General features: G+C 36.0%; 3 protein-coding genes across 6 annotated transcripts in view; 2 read left to right on the top strand and 1 right to left on the bottom strand.

Moving 5' to 3' along the window:
• Positions 1-3572: 3572 nt before the first annotated feature.
• Positions 3573-7966, bottom strand: LOC104801814. 4 transcript variants are annotated; one of them, XM_010525178.2, is made up of 4 exons: positions 7490-7966; positions 6636-6877; positions 5864-6545; positions 3573-5731 (listed from the first exon to the last, which is right to left on the bottom strand). In XM_010525178.2, the coding sequence occupies exons 2-4, from the start codon at positions 6873-6875 to the stop codon at positions 3786-3788; spliced, it is 2868 nt and encodes a 955-aa protein (XP_010523480.1). In that variant the 5' UTR covers positions 6876-6877; positions 7490-7966; the 3' UTR covers positions 3573-3785. The 4 variants fall into 4 exon arrangements, with proteins under 4 accessions (XP_010523480.1, XP_010523481.1, XP_010523482.1 ...); XM_010525179.2 differs by having other exon boundaries at positions 7567-7966; XM_010525180.1 differs by lacking the exon at positions 7490-7966 and adding an exon at positions 7160-7483.
• Positions 7967-12240: 4274 nt separating this feature from the next.
• On the top strand, positions 12241-14037 carry LOC104801813 (eukaryotic translation initiation factor 5A-4-like). The gene is made up of 5 exons (XM_010525177.2): positions 12241-12461; positions 13105-13227; positions 13319-13375; positions 13475-13549; positions 13689-14037. Exons 1-5 carry the CDS (start codon positions 12339-12341, stop codon positions 13791-13793), a joined length of 483 nt encoding a protein of 160 aa, XP_010523479.1. The 5' UTR covers positions 12241-12338; the 3' UTR covers positions 13794-14037.
• Positions 14038-15327: 1290 nt separating this feature from the next.
• The window catches only part of LOC104801812 (probable WRKY transcription factor 4), a 2972-nt gene continuing 1576 nt past the window's right edge, over positions 15328-16723 (top strand). The window contains exons 1-2 of the mRNA XM_010525176.1: positions 15328-16061; positions 16574-16722. Coding sequence (XP_010523478.1) covers positions 15624-16061; positions 16574-16722 — 587 coding nt within the window. The 5' untranslated portion in view covers positions 15328-15623. The remainder of the gene's footprint in view (positions 16062-16573; position 16723) is intronic.

Here is a 16723-nt window from a genome sequence, read left to right as displayed (position 1 = left end):
CCGAACCGAACCGAACCGATTAAAAATTATTAACCGTTTGGTTATAAATTTTTATAAACCGAATTAACCGAACCCGAACCGTTTATATATCTTCATTTATATATATTTATATACATATATGAATGTTTATATTCTTGATTTAATCATTGTTTTATTATATTTTAAACGTATTTTATCATTGTTATTATTGTTTTTAAAGTTTGTGTGATATAAACATTAGAAAAAAAATGATATTTATTTATTTTATAGTTTTATATCAAAATATGAATTTTAGATATTATTATTTTATATTTTAAAATAATTACGATAATATTTTATATTATATTTTATTTGAATATTTTTAATTATAAATGAATTGATTTTTTAAATATTATAACCGAACCCAAATCGAATCGAACCGAATCTTTATTTGGTTATAGTTTTAAATAGACAAAACCGAGTCAAATCGAACCAGAAACTAACCAAACCAAACCGAACCGAATAAAATTAATTAACCGTTTGGTTATGAGTTTTAATAATCCGAAATAACTAAACCCGAAATAACCATAACCGATTAACCCGTAACCGACCATTCGCCCACCCCTAACCATAACTATTTCAGAATCTTAAAATTCGATTTTTTTCGTCTCCATTTTTTTTTGTTTTTTTACTACGAAATGATTTTTGAGACCATCGTTGGAAACAAAAAAAGCTTTAGTCTTGCTCGCAGTGGTAAATCAGATATAGAGGCCTCTGAGGTAAGAATCATCCGCTTTATCTTGATTTATCTCGCAATGGTAAACTTTTTCATAAACTTATCAAATCCCTAGTTACAAGTATGGGTGGACACAAATACCCGAAAATCGGGTATATATCAGATACTCGTCTCGCGGATACCCGATTTCAGGGTACTCGTAATTTTCAAATCCAAATCCAAATCCGGATTTTTCAATACACCTAAATCTGAATCCAAATCCGGATAATAAAATTTTTAAAAGCGGGTACCCACGGATACCCGACTAATATGATTATAAAATTTATTATATCTTATATTTATATAATATTTTTAAAAAATATAATTATTTTAGTTAAATAATTTTATATTTTTTAATATTATCTTAAAAAACTAAATTTATTATTATTTATCTCTTATTATCTTATATTTTTATCGTAATTCATCCATTTTTATAAATATATATTGATTTTTTGAAAATTTTGTATATAAATATTATTGTTTTTTCTTAAATAAATCCGGATCCACATTCCCGCGAGTATTCGAGCATTATTCTGGATAACCATGTAATTTTGGATTTTTTTTAACTTCAATATCATCTTGACTTCATTGATGGAAATGAGTTTATTATGGTATTAAAGTTTATGGATATTTAAGTTTATTCCTCTCTCCTTACCCTATAAATAATGGACATTTGATTCATATTTTTCATCTATCGAAAAAACTATCAAAGTTAGGGTGAAAGGAGAGAAAACAAACAACGAAACTATTTAGTTTGTTCTTCCAAGTTCTTCCGCTGCAAAATAGATTTAGGTACCATTTTTATTTGATATATATATTATTTTCGAATTGTTTGAATTATGTAAAATCGTATCCAATTCTGGTGAGTTTTCATAAAGTTATCGAAAACCATCAGATTATATTTTACATGGTAAACTTTGTCATAAGCTTATCAAATCCCTAGTTACGAGTAGGGGTGGGCACAAATACCCGAAAATCGGGTATCCGTCGGATACTCGTCTCGCGGATACCCGATTTTAGAGTACTCACAAATTGCAAATCCAAATCCATATCTGGATTTTTCAATACCCGTAAATCTGAATCCAAATCCGGATAATAGAATTTTTAAAAATGGATATCCGCGGATATCCGACTAGTATGATTATAAATAATTATATCTTATATTATATAATATTTTTATAAAATATAATTATTTTAGATTAAATAATTTCACATTTTTTAATATTATCTAAAAAAACTAAATTTAATATTATTTATCTCTTATTATCTCATATTTTTATCGTAATTCATCCATTTTTATAAATATATCTTTAGTTTTTTGAAAATTTTGTATATAAATATTATTGTTTTTTCTTAAATAAATCTGTATCCGGATACCCGCGAGTATCTGACCATTATTCTGGATACTCATACCCCGGATACTCGTAAATCCCAAATACCGGATACAAATCTTATAATTAAATACCTGAGCCTTTTGGATCCAAATCCAAATACCCCAATTTTTTTGGTTATCCGACTCGTGTTCACCCCTAGTTACGAGTAGTAATAACTAATATAACATATGCAACCTCGATTGGGGTCTACCTAACCAATTGTTTCCATAGCGGTTGTGTGAAGAAAGAATTTCTATTTTTAAAAAAATGTAGGATTGTCCACACATGATATTTTCGGGCAAGATTGAAAGTCAAATTGTAAATAAAGAAGTACAGAGAGAAATTTTTGTTCTTTTCATTTAGGCAATCATTTTATAATGTCTGCAAAAGTGATGACGAAGATTAAGGTTTCAAAATCTTAATCGAAGAAGAAGATGAATAGTAGATTTTTAGCTAATTTGGTTTGGTTAAATAAAACCCGATTTGGTATGGTTCATTAAACATCGTTAAATATTTTCGATTTTGGATACGTGACAAAAAGTCTGATGTATCACTAGTCATGTAGGATAATATTTGACACTTTAATTAGTCAACATCGGTCAAAATTTATCACGGCAACATTTCTCAAGTTCGGAATTTATATTTCCATATTTCTCAAATTCGAAAATTATTATTCTAACCTATTTGTTTAGGAATTTATTTTCCATGGATTTTCAAGTTTGTGAATTTTTATGGGTTTATCCCTTGATTTAAATTAACCGGTACTATTAGCATTCTTGATATAATAATCAAATTGCTTTTTAAGGGTTGGTAAAGTGAGAGTTGTTTTTGCTAGAAAACAGGAAATCGAAAAGTTAATGTGCCCTGTAACGAAAAAAGATGGGACAGATTGCGAAAGGGCGGACCAATAATATAAGAGGGTTGGTGGGACATGAAAAATGAAATAATTACACGGTTTATATTAGGAGTGGGCGTTTTGAGAAAAGGTTCGGGTTCGGGACGGAATAAATCGGTTTGGTTCTTTCGGTTTTACAAAAATAGGTACCAATCGAGTTTTTTATTGTATTCGGTTCGGTTCGGTTTCGGTATCGGTTTGGTTCGGTTCCGGGTTTTATTTAAAAAATGATAGATTTCCTTTAAAAATATTCGGTTTTTTGGAATTTTTAAAGTTCAGTTCGGTTCGGTTCGGTTCCGGAAAAATTCAGTTCTCTAAAAATAGTACCGTTCGAAAAATAACAGCGATTTCGGATCGGAAAAATACCGTTTTAACGATTCGGTTTGATCCGATTCTGAAGAACCGAACCGAAACGCCCAGCCCTAGTTTATATAAAACAAACAAGGAGCAATGATTCGCTGAACCCAAACATAGTCCTTTTTTACTCGGTCGAAATCTTTTCCATACGCGCCTCTACCGCGCGTGTATTCCACACCCTTCAAGGAAGTATGATTAAATTGACATAGAGCTCTTCATTTGAATTACCATACCCATAGAAGTTGAGAAAAAGCAGCAGCCTCGACCCCCAAAGGTAACAACAAATAGTAAAAACGAGGATCAGAGTTACTGAACAAAAGGATAAGGAAAAAAAAGAGAGTAAAGTACATCAACAATATCCATCTTCACCTTCTCTACCATGATTCATCGTTCGAAAAAAGAATCAGTATCGGTATCGATGTATTTATCAAGCGAACGTCCTGTACGAACGGTTGCCAGCACAACATCGCTGTCTTCTCGGCCTTCTCGTCATCTTCCCCCATCCCCCGAGGCTTCGATCTTCCAAACCCGTCTCCATATTGCCATTGCTGCTGTTATTATTGTTGGTCAGATGTTGTTGAATGGAGGAGGTAGACGGGTTTCGGGTAGGAGGTAGCGATGGAGGATTGGCTGCTGCTACGAGCCTTTTCCTTCCTCGGGTCGAGCCCGTTTTCCGCCTTGCCAAACTGGATGTCCATGTGATTCCCATTGCTCTCATGAAGCCATCGAACGTCTGGATATCCTCCGTTACTTCGTGCCTCGATAGAGACGTTAGTCCCGGGAGAATGTCCCTTTGGAAATCCAGACGCTGCCTTCCCCTCCTCGTGTTTCCTCTCCTAGGTCTTTGGCCCGTAATCGAAGCTGGTCTTGACGGTTCCACGAGTTCGAGATCTTCAGGAACCGATGGCTTGGGCATGTACTCGTCTTCCGTTACCTCGGGTAGCTTCAATGTCATTAACTCAAAGTAATCAACCTCTCCAGTGGAAGATGATGACGTATCGAGCTTTTGGTCAAGATTCCTCTCTCCATGAGCGTGTATCGTCTCTGCAAACCATTGCAGGATGTTTTCAAAAGCTTCTAATGAAGAATCATGACAAGCAACCACCTCATTTTCTGTATCTCTGAGATCACAAGCTAAAGAGAAAGAAACTATTGTGTCTGCTGCCATTTTCTCGAGATCTTCCTGTTGTTTCTGAGTTTCCTCGGGTGGTTTCACCGATGAATTCTCCTCCCATACATCTTCATCAGATTCAGGAACAGGAGGTGCTTCCAGATCTATCACGGGTACTTTCGCATCCAATCTTGAGCCGTGATCATCATCGCTGACAGAAACATTCAAGTCAATCTGAAAAAACCTAAAACCAGAAGAAATCTTTGTCCCGGTTTGATCCTCTGTTTTCCAATCTTCGTGATCTGAGAGAGAAGCCGGAATGTTGATGTCCAGCATCATCCTAACGTTATGCCCCTTACCTTTTCCTGCATTCAATCGATCTCCATAACTACAAGGTTCATCAAGAATGGGACGCCCGAGAATTTTTCTATTAGCGGAGGAATCACTAGCATCTATCTTCTTAGTTCCCGAGTGATTGGAACAAGGATCAGATTTCAAACTCTCGGAACAAACATGATTCTGAAGTTTGTTTCTCGGGTCATCTTCGAGTGCCAACGAATTCGGAATACCACCGGTCTTAGGATCCCGCTGCCTATCGACTATCTCGCTCTTACAGGCAGGTTTGGAACTTAGCCACGGTAAAGTTGCTGGATATCCTTCTTTCTTCATCTCTGAGTCATCTGAATCCCGACATACGTTTGCTGGGCTGAAATCACTTCTCCTGTTCAAATAGTTACAGTCTATACCCGGAAAGTTCAACTGATTTTCTTTGGGAGCAGAGGACTCGTGGTAAAACCCGTTCTGGTTTAACCAGCTACTATTCCCAGACCCCGTGTTAAATCTAGAATTTCCATCAGACTGTAATCTGTCCATGAGAAACCCCTGTTTCTGATCATCACCACTCATCGTGTCAGAGAAGTTTTGGAACGGAAGCATCTGAGCCGATGCAGCTTTCCGAGGGAAGCCAAAACTAGGATTTCCCCGAGATGAACAGAAATGGTTCGATGGAGGATTACAGGGTTGCAAGCTATGATATGCATTAGAAGCCACGCTTGATTCCAAGCGATCTTTATGGATGAGTTCATGACTACTTGTATCAGCTTCTAGATCAATAAACGTTCTCTCTCTCCAACTCTCGACATTTCTTGGGCCCGAGTGAGGAAACCCCATAACTTCTCGGGAATTGTGGGCTGAATCCACATCCAGTGCTTTCCCCGGTTGAAGAAATGGAGGAATGGACTTATGGATGCTGGAATAATGACCTGTAATACATAAAGAAACAATGTTATAACATTGAAAAGAATACAACCCGTGTAAAACCCGAAAAGGAAATTCTTGGATAATATGACACTGAACCCCCTACAGTAACATTTTATCTCGATGGAACATGTTACCGGGTCCTAAAGATCGAGATGGCCAAACTTTCTGACTCTCATACTTGTCTGAACGTAGAGAGATGGTGGATAGATGTTCCTTTGTCGAACTTATCGATAGTATCTTCCTTCCATCGCAGAGATCTTGGCCTTCAAAATATCCGCATGCAAATCCATTTGGTTCTTGAGCCTTAACCGGTTCATTCAAGTCAGCCAAACCATTGCTGCGCCTAAAATCAGCACTCATTCTCAAAGAATCTCCCGGAAATTCGGTTTTCACATCTCCATTAGGAAGATGACCTGGTATACCACCAGTTCTGTTACCTTTAAACTCAATGGTTTCTTCAGTGTCGATGTACTCATCAGCCGGAAGATGAAGATCTATCATCTTTTTCCTAACTTTCACTGGTCTAACCTCCAATAATTCAACATCCCTCGAACCAACTTGAGAATTGCTTCCTTTCCTCGAACTAATTGGGGAGTGACCAATACCATTATCCTCAACCACCGACATGGATGGTCTATCATAAACTGGGAAATCAGGCATTTTCCATTTCCGGGCATCATCGTAAGTAACTTGAGACAGTAAGGGGGTCAATGAAAACGATGCCTCAACAGGAACCCGGTCTCTACTCGACTCTTTCCTCTTCAACTCATTCATAATGTCCCTCTGAGTTCTGTACAGGCGGTGAAGTTGACACACCTGATCCAAGATTCAGTTTGAACCAAAAAAGAATTTAAGTAGAGCTGAATCCTCCTAATAGAGGGTAATGGAGTTTCAGAAGAAGAGTACCTGACTTCTAAACACAGCCTCGTGCTCGAGCATTGTCCTTCTCATAACATCTTTCTCGTACCCGAAACATGGATCTGCCATATTCCTCGACGGGAAACCATTGCAGGACTGACCATTATTCCCTGAGGTTTTGTCATCAACGTAGTGAAACGTCCAGCTACATCCACTGGAATCTTCGTTCAGATCCCTCATAAAGTGATATCCGGACAATAAGTTTTCACATTGCACTTTTGTTGCCATTCCTGAAAATGAAATCCAAAACCTCGGTTTCTTATACGTAATCCAAATAACAAATGACCCAAAACTTTACCAAACACAGCTTTACCATCTGAACCATCACTAACCCTCAAAATCTTGATCATGCAAAAGGCTTGACAAGAAAACAAGAACACAAAGTCCGAGAACTTAAACCATCATCAAGACAATACACCATCTCTCGCATTGAAACTCCTAAGGCAAGTGCTAACAGAAGCTAAACCTGGTTTCTAGAACAGTATACCCACAATCCTTACAACAGAACAAACCTTTGTTAACGTTCTTACAGCTTGCACAGAACAGACCAAAGCCGCCACCACGAACACCATAAACAAGAACCTTAAACTATACACACCATACAGTACATCAAAACGATTCACCAGAGAAGATAACCGAAGCATCTGAACAAGAGATGTAGATATGATTCCCCACGCAACGCAACGACGAGAGAGATCTATCCAGCCGAAACCCAAGTTTATCGAAGCTAGATACAGAGAATCTACGGAATGAGCGTGAAGGGTACAGGAAAACGTATAAATCCCAGGAGGAAAAACCAGACAATCAATCAGATTATGAAGTTTCAGGACATGGAATTTTACCTCAGACCCACACCCTCGACACTTTCCCAGGAAAAAAAAAATCGGATTCGAAAAGCTTCGACAGAGAAGATACGAACCTCGGGTGAATTCGAAACCCAACAAAAAAAATTGTGGGAAAACGAGGATATATTTATAGCTGAAACACCATTAAAGAAGGAAAAAAAAACTCAGATCGTCATCTTCGATCCACTGGGCCACACACACACTCTCTCTCTCTCTCTGAGACAAAAAACAAAAACAACACAAAATCTGCAGGGGAGAAAACGGAAATTCCCTTGCTTTTGATCTGGTAGAGAGAGAGAGAGAGAGAGAGAGATTCCCGTATGAGAAAATCACACAAACACGACCCTTCAAGAACAGTGACATGAATAATTTGTCAACATCCGGTCTTCTCCTCCTTTTATTCCTCGCTTTTCATTCTCTCCGCTTTTTTATTATTGCAATATCTTCTAAATATATATATATATATATATAACATATATTTTTATATATTTAAATTCAAGAAAAAATACAGTCGTTGGAAGAAGAAGGAAGAGAAAGAAATGGGTATTTTTTTTTTTCTAGATTCTCTCCACCTTCCTCGCCCTTTCTTTTCTGCACTTTGTGATTGAATATAATAATTAACCATTTACATTTTTATTTAAATATAATAAAATAAAATAAAATAGAAATATGGAAATTGGTGAGATATTTTTTTGGCTTAGTCCAATAAATCTCCGCCGCAGCAATCAGATTTCGACAAATCTTATATTGCAAATGATTCCATGACTCAAGCTTCACATCCATTTTATTTATTTAATTATGTTCCACGTTTTTCTTTTTTTGGTATTTTCTCTAAAATCATTCTTCAAGTCATGTGATTGAAAATCATCAAATCAAAAAAATAATAATAATAATGATAATATCCCAAAATTCAATCAATTGCAACATTTAAGCTGTAATTTAACCAACTAAACTGCGTGGGTCCCAATTGTCTGGTGAGTTTCTATATAAACCCTTGAAGTTATAAATAATTACGAGAATGGGATCACGTCGTCCTTTGCCCTTTGGTGCAGAGACTGGTTGATCCTTTTGTTTCAGTAAGCGGTTAAAGCCGGGTTTTTTTTTTCTAAAGCAATTTATATTGAAATCCTCCACGTGGCTTCCTTTTTTAACACACGCTTTCTGAAACCGTCAAAACGTCGTCGCTTTTTCCTTCTTTCATCTTTAATTTATTTTTAAACAATCACATATAAATACCTAAATTTTTATAAAAATCTCACGTAAATATCTAAACTATAACATTTTTATAAAAATATCTAAACTTTTCAAAATTGATATAAAAAATCTAGATTTAAAAAAAAAAAATCCAAAATTCACTTATTTTCAAATAGTCAAACTCGTTAAAAAATTTTGAATTTTATTTGGAAAAAATTTAAAAATTAAATATTTTTATAGATTTTTTTAAAAATTCATGTATTTATATAAAAAGTTTTATAATTTGAATATTTATATGGGATGTTTTTATAAAAAATTAGATATTTAAATGTTATTTTTACATTTCTAAAAACTATAAACTATTGTAAAACAACATATATTGTCAATTTGCAACATACCAAGATTATATTTACATAACAAATACCATAAATTATTATACTCAAACCAGAATATTATCATTAAAAAATTCCGAATCTATCATACCTATAAAAAAAAGTCTTCGATTTAAAATATATTATTGACAACTGCAAAATTTTTATTTAAACAGAAAACTTGTCAAAAAAAATAATGATTTGTTTTATTTTTTGGATTGTGTATAATTACTTTTTAAAGTTTGTATTCGAAACATCCATCTGATTTTATGAAAATTGTGACAGTTTTGTATTATGAATATATAAAATTATAGATTATCAATGAGAGTGAATAAATCAGATAAAAAAATAAATTGTAAAAACAATACATTTTTTTTCCTTATAACGGAAACCTTAAATACTATCATTCGGATGAGCTGATTAGATAAATTCACCGGTTCGAGACCAATATTTGTATATGGATCTTTTGACCAGAAATCATATTTTTTTCCACCGAATAATCGAACACTTGACTATGCCAACAACTCGACCATCCCATCCCATGTTGGATAGAAACAATATACTTATTAAACTATATCATACAATTATCATCGCCCGACCTTTTTACTTTATGATACTGTAAGGAAAATTGTAAATGTTACCGATTATATGTCATCACCCGACCATCCACCGACACGTTATCTACGTGACTATATACGTATATAAATATATAATGTGTGTGGGCATATATAATGCAACATCAAAATCATATGTGGTTTCTGATGAAACTACATGGATGATGATGGTTGGTCGCATCCAATAGCAACCATCATCACCCATGCTTCATGACAAAGGAAAAAAACAGACGAAACATGTGTAATAACAAACACGTAATGTATCGTTATTTTAAAATTATGCATGTAAAATAAAAATTTATGCCAATTTTCGATTTTTGTTGTAAAACCCCAACTAGGTTTCTATTTATTTATTTTAGTAGATTATGAATTTAGACAAAAAGAAATCGTGACGGTTTTCCGTTTTTAATTATGATTTTCTACATACGTTTTGGGATTAGTCTTTGTAAAGTGGTCCTAAATAAATATACATTGGAAAATGTCATTTTCATTAGGGGAAATAAGCTGTGATTGATCTGCGAAGCCACGTCAGAGTCAAGGGTCGCATCGCATCATAGGTTTTATGGTGGGGCCCAATTAGATTTATTTATATTTATTACTATTTTATAAAAATTTGGTTCAAATTTAATCAGTTAATTTGTTTTCAAAAATCATCTTTAATTACTTTATATATCAAATTTAATTCGAGTAAAATCATATGCTATGCAATTAAATTACTATCCCATTTTATGCATTTGAATTAAAATGTTAACAGTTTGATTGTGTGGTGCAACTGAAAAGTACCTGATGGGATATTGAGGAGACCAATTGCCATTTTTTGGTTTAAAAAAAAAGTATATTATAATCGTATAAAATTCATCAATAAGTACCGTCCAATTGATATATTTTATATAAGCTCTCTAATAAAAAAATAATAATATTCCTAAATTATATCCGACACATATAGATCTCGATATTGGGAAGAGTAAAACTCTTCCCCACTCCTATCCCACTGACTCCCCCTTTGTTCCCTTCTAATTCTACTTGAATTTCTTATAGAAAATATGCATTCTGTATTATATGATTACTTTGTATTTATGTAAAATAAATTATATATTATCAGCCCATAAGTCTATAAGGGCCATAATTTTTATTCAATGAATATAAATTATATTTGTTAATCATATCCGAATGTAAAATAGTTTTATTCAATTACTAATTATAGTTTTTTTTTTTACCAAAAAAAAATATAGTTTTCTTGTCTGCTAGTCAAACAAAGATGCGCATCCCATGGTAAAGGGCATTAATGGAAACCATATAATTTGGGCCACAATCAAATAAAACGCCCCTCCAAAAGCTTCAAATTCCTAGTGGCAATGATTTTGGTAAATTATCTCAATCGGACAAATTCCGTTCAAAACTCAGATTCTCATCTAATTTTGTAATTTCATTTATTTTATTTTGTGGGTGAATAATTTTTGGAGGATATATTGTTTTGTAGTTTTTTTTTTTAATCTCGGTCGGAGGTGAAAAAAATAATTTGTTTTTGTAAATAATCTGTGTGGAGGATAAAAGCGAAATAAAAGGAACACTGAAAGGGTATAACGGGTAAAATAATAATCGCCCTAGAGAATGACCATAAATGTACATTTATGTAATCGTAATGGATACATTTGCGGCGGATTCTCTCTCTTTCCCCAAAAATAATGAGCCCTATAATTCAACAAAATTACATCACCTGCCACAATCTCCTTCCGTTTCCCCGTCCCCCTCTAAAGAAAGTAGTAGCTGACTGGCCCGCCCTTGTCTAATATCCGGACTACACTAATAAATTAGTTTAATTTAACGCTCAATTCCTTTTTTTAAAAAAAAAAATTAAATATAGGGTCAAATAGTAGTTTTTATTTTTAGATTTTTATTTTTGTTTTTTTTCTCTAATTTTTTAGTATTTATAAATCTAAAAAAATAAAATTTTTAATTTTTAATTAAAATAGTTAAAAACTCCGTCCATTCAACCAAGTTTGACTTCAACTTTGTCCCACAAATTTATGCCTACTTTTTTTTATATAAAATAAGATATATTATTACTTGATAATTTAAATTACAAATTACTTTTGTTGATTTGGTTAAAAGTCCATGGGCTAATACATGAATTTTCTGCTTAAATATGCGAAGCCCATAGAAAGCCCAAAATATTTAGCCGGAAGAACCCAATTGAAAATACTTTTTTTTTTTCTGATACTAATTTTATGAAATACCTTGTTTACTTTCTCATTTAACGTAATTTAAGTCAAAGATAAATTAAGGAATTCAATCTCTTAAATTAGTTTTGGGCTAAATAAAAATATATAACTTTATCAAAATTTCTCATTATTACAATTCAGGATAAAATACTTTGTAATTTAAAGAGGTTTAGTGAAAATCAGCGCCCTGTTTGGGAGTCTGTCTGTGATTTATCCCCAAAAAAGGACAGCGAATTTGGACCGTACATCTTATTCCTTGATCCAACGGTCCGAAAAGAGAATCATGGTCCCTATCCAACAAAAACCCTAGACGCCTTTATATAAAAGCCAAATCTCTGTCTCTCCCCCTACGTTTTCATTCTCCAGCCTCCCATCGTCTGTTAGTGTTTCTCGATTCTCTTGCAAATCTCTTTCCTCGGCTTCGAAGCTCTTGTGTTCTGCAACTATGTCGGACGAGGAGCACCACTTTGAGTCGAAGGCCGACGCCGGAGCTTCGAAGACTTACCCTCAACAGGCTGGAACCATCCGTAAGAACGGTTACATCGTCATCAAGGGACGTCCTTGCAAGGTTGGTTCTAAAATCCTTCTTTCTTATCTTATATCTGTGAATTCGCATGTACTCCTCCTCATGATTCGATCGGATTCCGTCGGGTTTCATTCATTTCTATAGGCTCAATTCGTTCTCGCGAGTTCTGATCCTTTCTCGTCTTGTTCTATTCGATTTTTTTTAGTTTTGTCTGATTTCATTTCGTCTGGATAGATCGGTAATAGGATCGATTACCTGGGTTGTCCGATTGAACGAACTTTTGCTAGATGTCTTCTTTAAGCGGTTTGATAGAGGAGATTCGTCCCTTGCAATGCTTGCTTAAGGTTACAAGTATGCGTTTTTTCGGCAGTGCCCATAATAATTTCGATATCACCGTTCTGACAGGCGTTACCTTGTTCATGTTATTTATCATCAATCCAATCTTGTCTCTCTAATGCATTGGTGTCTTACCGATTGATGATTTTACTGGATTGATGATAGCATTGTTTACGCGTATAATCAAATTGTTGACTTAAAACTGATGTTAGTGCTGTATTTGAGTTGCGAATTGGGTGTCTTTGTTATGCTTCCGTGTTCTTCTCTTCATGTCAAGAGCTTTTGATTCCTTAATGATACGAGAACTTGCGAGTATTGTTGATGACCGATCATTCCACGTTGTGTGTAGGTTGTTGAGGTTTCAACCTCGAAGACCGGCAAGCATGGCCATGCTAAATGTCACTTTGTCGCTATAGATATCTTCAACGGCAAGAAGCTGGAAGATATCGTTCCCTCTTCCCATAACTGTGACGTAAGTGTCATCTTCTGTTTAGTTTTGTCTGCTGATCATCATTGTTCTGTCTTCTTCCCATATGAGATTCTGTGTTTCTGAAACTGATCAGGTTCCACACGTCAACCGTACCGATTACCAGCTGATTGACATCTCTGAAGATGGATTTGTATGAACTTCCTCTGCTTTTTTTTGAATGCCGAATCACTTAGTATGCAATGTGGTAGAACCGTTTTTAACAGGTTTCAAATTGTTAACCCACTGGCAGGTTAGCTTGCTGACCGATAATGGTAACACCAAGGATGACCTAAGGCTCCCCACCGACGAGTCTCTGCTCAGTCAGGTTAGTGTTGCCTACTCATCCCCTAATACCAGTCTCTTTTGTGCAATTTCTTCTGCTTATAGATTTATGCGATACCGAAATTCGGGTATCTTAATCGGGTGGAACATTAACATATGAAGTAACCATTGTGTTTGAATAGATCAAGTCAGGGTTCGATGATGGAAAGGATCTTGTGGTGTCTGTGATGTCGGCCATGGGAGAGGAGCAGATCTGTGGTCTCAAGGACATTGGCCCCAAGAACTAGACCATGCGTTCTTGCCGACAAGGTTTCATCTTATGTCCTGAGATTCAGATCGGAGGCACTCAACAGTCTTATGAACAATTTTTTATTTTCATAAAAAAAAAAAGTTATGTGACCTTCCTCTCTTATATGATATGCTTCCAACTTTAAATTATTTTCTCATGCTTTTTTTTTTCCCCTTCCTGTTTCGGATTTGAAACTGTGTATTATTATGATTCGAGGGTTTTCGTTCTGATTTTTTTCTCGATATCGTCTCTCTGCATCCGTACTTGATATGCTTTGATTTTGTTACATGGTTTAAACGTTTCAAGAATTAGGGTTTGCTTTATTAGTATTAGGGTTTGTGAAAATTATGTGGGCGTGTTTTTCATGCCTAGGTATATACTTGCATTGCGTATACATATTCTACAACATGAAGAAGACGATGTAGGGATGGTCCAGTGGTTGGTCTCAAATGGAAATAAAAATTTTAATGTACCAATGTATGAAATTTGCGGTGACTGTCGTCCCATCGTGCAACCCACAGATTTTTATTTTTATTTTTTGATTTGTTCATAACTCACAAAATAACAAATTCCATCCCCACAGCAATTGGGTCAACTTGGCCATTGCCAGCTCTCTCCCCCACGTCCTTCTCTTATTCTCTCTCTCTTTTTTTTAATTATAAAAAATATAAAATATAATATAGATAAGGGTTTTTTTAAAACCAAATATAAAATATAATATAGATAAGGGGTATAATTTGGACACATTTATTTCATTCATGCCTATATGTACCACGCATATTTATGGTCCGAACTACCATCGATGATTTTGCTGCTTTCTTCAAATTTAGTCCCTACGCTTTGCCACAGAGCATGAAATATATAGCCCAAAGGTCCATACTTTCCCAGGCCCATAAAGCCCATCCGGAGAAAACTGCCACGTGGCATGACGTGATCGGTGAAACGTGTTGAGAACGAATCCCGCTGTTGACTTTCCGGGGTAGGGGTGAAACAGTAATTTAGGACACCGACGGAGGCGCTTAAAAAGCTCTCTAGTGACCAATCAGAGCATTGGGATTCATCTCATCCAACATCTTACAATGCAGACAAAAAAAAAGGGCATGTCTTTTTTTTTTTTTTGGTCTGTTAGGATCTAGGATTATTATCTACAAATTATAAAACTCAAATTTAATAATGAGTTTTGAGGGGATAAATTATATGGATCTTGCATTAAAATAAGTATCATGTGTGATACTTTCGAATTAAGTACCACAATCCAATTTCTATAAACTCAACCTTTTAAACAATTATATCTAAACAAGTTATGAATCCTTAATCCCCATTTAAATTATTAAAATGCAGATTCAATTACTTGTTTTAAAATTTAAAAGCTTGTTAGACTTGTAGATTGTGAGTATAGGGTTTAGATTCATAAATTTTCTACAGGCAAAAAGTCTATTTTTACAGAGCCTTCTTATAATTGTTTTTGGGAAATACTATTTATTAAATTAAACTAGTTTATATAACCAGAAAAAAAAAAGAAATGTGAGAGAGAGAGAGAGAGAGAGAGAGAGAGAGGGAGCTTCGTTTTCATATCTGCTGCGTGGACTTTGTACTGCGAAGCCACAGTTTTTCTTTTTTTTTTTTCAGATCTGCCTCCGGACAGAAGAAAACTCCCGGAACCTCCATTAAAGGACCTCCGAAAAGGAAAAAGCGAAGAGAAATACGACACGGATACATACAAGATATATACAAAAAGGATAGAGGGAGCAATAAAAAAAAGTTTTTTTTTTGAGGGTTGGTGGTTTTTTAATCCATCTTTTCCTGTCTGTTCGTTTGGGAAAAACCGATGGCGGAGAAGGAAGAACAACCGTCGACGTCGAAGTCCTCCGGCAGAGCTCCGCCGCGGCCGACGATATCTCTGCCGCCGCGTCCCTTCGGCGATGTCTTCTTCAACGGCGGCTCAGGGTTCAGCCCCGGCCCCATGACTCTGGTCTCCAACTTGTTCTCCGATTCCGATGAGTTCAAGTCCTTCTCTCAGCTCCTAGCCGGAGCCATGGCCTCTCCGGCGGCTGCTGCGGCGGTGGCGTCGCAGCAGAGGCCTGAGAGCTCCGGAGACGGCGGCGGAGGGAATAGCTCAGGCGAGGTGGACCCGAGGTTCAAGCAGAGCAGGCCGACGGGGTTGATGATAACGCAGCCGCCGGCGATGTTCACCGTGCCGCCGGGTCTGAGTCCGGCGACGCTGCTGGATTCGCCGAGCTTTCTGGGTCTTTTCTCGCCCGTTCAGGTGAAGCTTTTTTCCCGATCGCTGATTCGTTGTTTGCCGTCGAAATTCTACTTACGGAAAACCATCAAGTTTTGGACTTTCCGGATTTCCCTGACGTGTTGTTTCCGGTCTGGTTTCTCTCGGCTTATGGGTGTGTTTGGCTGCTGAGAAAATAAAACAAAACCAGCTAAACCCCCGGCCTTTGGAAATATATGCCAAATCATGGATTCTTGACCATTTTGCAGGGAAATTGAATAGAAAAGTTCACTCATTTTAGACCTACACTGATCCTGAATCCGACATCCAGTCTTTGAGTTGTGTTAGCAGTAGCAATTTCCTTCCAAAAACCGGGCATCTGGATTGAACATACAAAACAGAAACTTTTGGATGAAAGGAGAGGGTGTTATTGTCTTAGGGCTTGTCTGAAGATATTTCCTTAGAATTTTGGAGAACTTGTATGTTTGGTGCCATGGATTTGTCTTCCTGTTGTACAATCAGCTGACAAGTTCTAACATTATGGGATAATTGTGCAGGGAGCATTCGGAATGACGCACCAACAGGCTCTAGCCCAAGTCACTGCCCAAGCTGTTCAGGCCAATCCCCATTTGCAACCCCACCAGCCTCAGTATCCCCCTTCCTCTGCCCCTCCGATTTCTGATCTTTCGGTCCAGGAGCGGCGGGCA

The sequence above is a fragment of the Tarenaya hassleriana genome, unplaced genomic scaffold (genome assembly GCF_000463585.1).
Source record: "Tarenaya hassleriana unplaced genomic scaffold, ASM46358v1 Cleome75, whole genome shotgun sequence".
In the NCBI taxonomy this organism is placed as follows: domain Eukaryota; kingdom Viridiplantae; phylum Streptophyta; class Magnoliopsida; order Brassicales; family Cleomaceae; genus Tarenaya; species Tarenaya hassleriana.
The sequence above is the reverse complement of the archived record's forward strand: the minus strand, read 5'-3'. Positions and strand labels throughout refer to the sequence as shown.

Excerpts from the sequence above, each read along its gene's own strand:
- LOC104801814 (XM_010525178.2), bottom strand. The coding sequence starts at position 6,875 with ATGGCAACAAAAGTGCAATGTGAAAACTTATTGTCCGGATATCACTTT. Across the intron at positions 6,546-6,635 it reads AGGCTGTGTTTAGAAGTCAG|GTGTGTCAACTTCACCGCCT; the intron begins GTACTCTTCTTC and ends ATCTTGGATCAG. Across the intron at positions 5,732-5,863 it reads ATCTCGATCTTTAGGACCCG|GTCATTATTCCAGCATCCAT; the intron begins GTAACATGTTCC and ends TATGTATTACAG.
- LOC104801813 (XM_010525177.2), top strand. The coding sequence starts at position 12,339 with ATGTCGGACGAGGAGCACCACTTTGAGTCGAAGGCCGACGCCGGAGCT. Across the intron at positions 12,462-13,104 it reads TCAAGGGACGTCCTTGCAAG|GTTGTTGAGGTTTCAACCTC; the intron begins GTTGGTTCTAAA and ends CGTTGTGTGTAG. Across the intron at positions 13,228-13,318 it reads CCTCTTCCCATAACTGTGAC|GTTCCACACGTCAACCGTAC; the intron begins GTAAGTGTCATC and ends GAAACTGATCAG.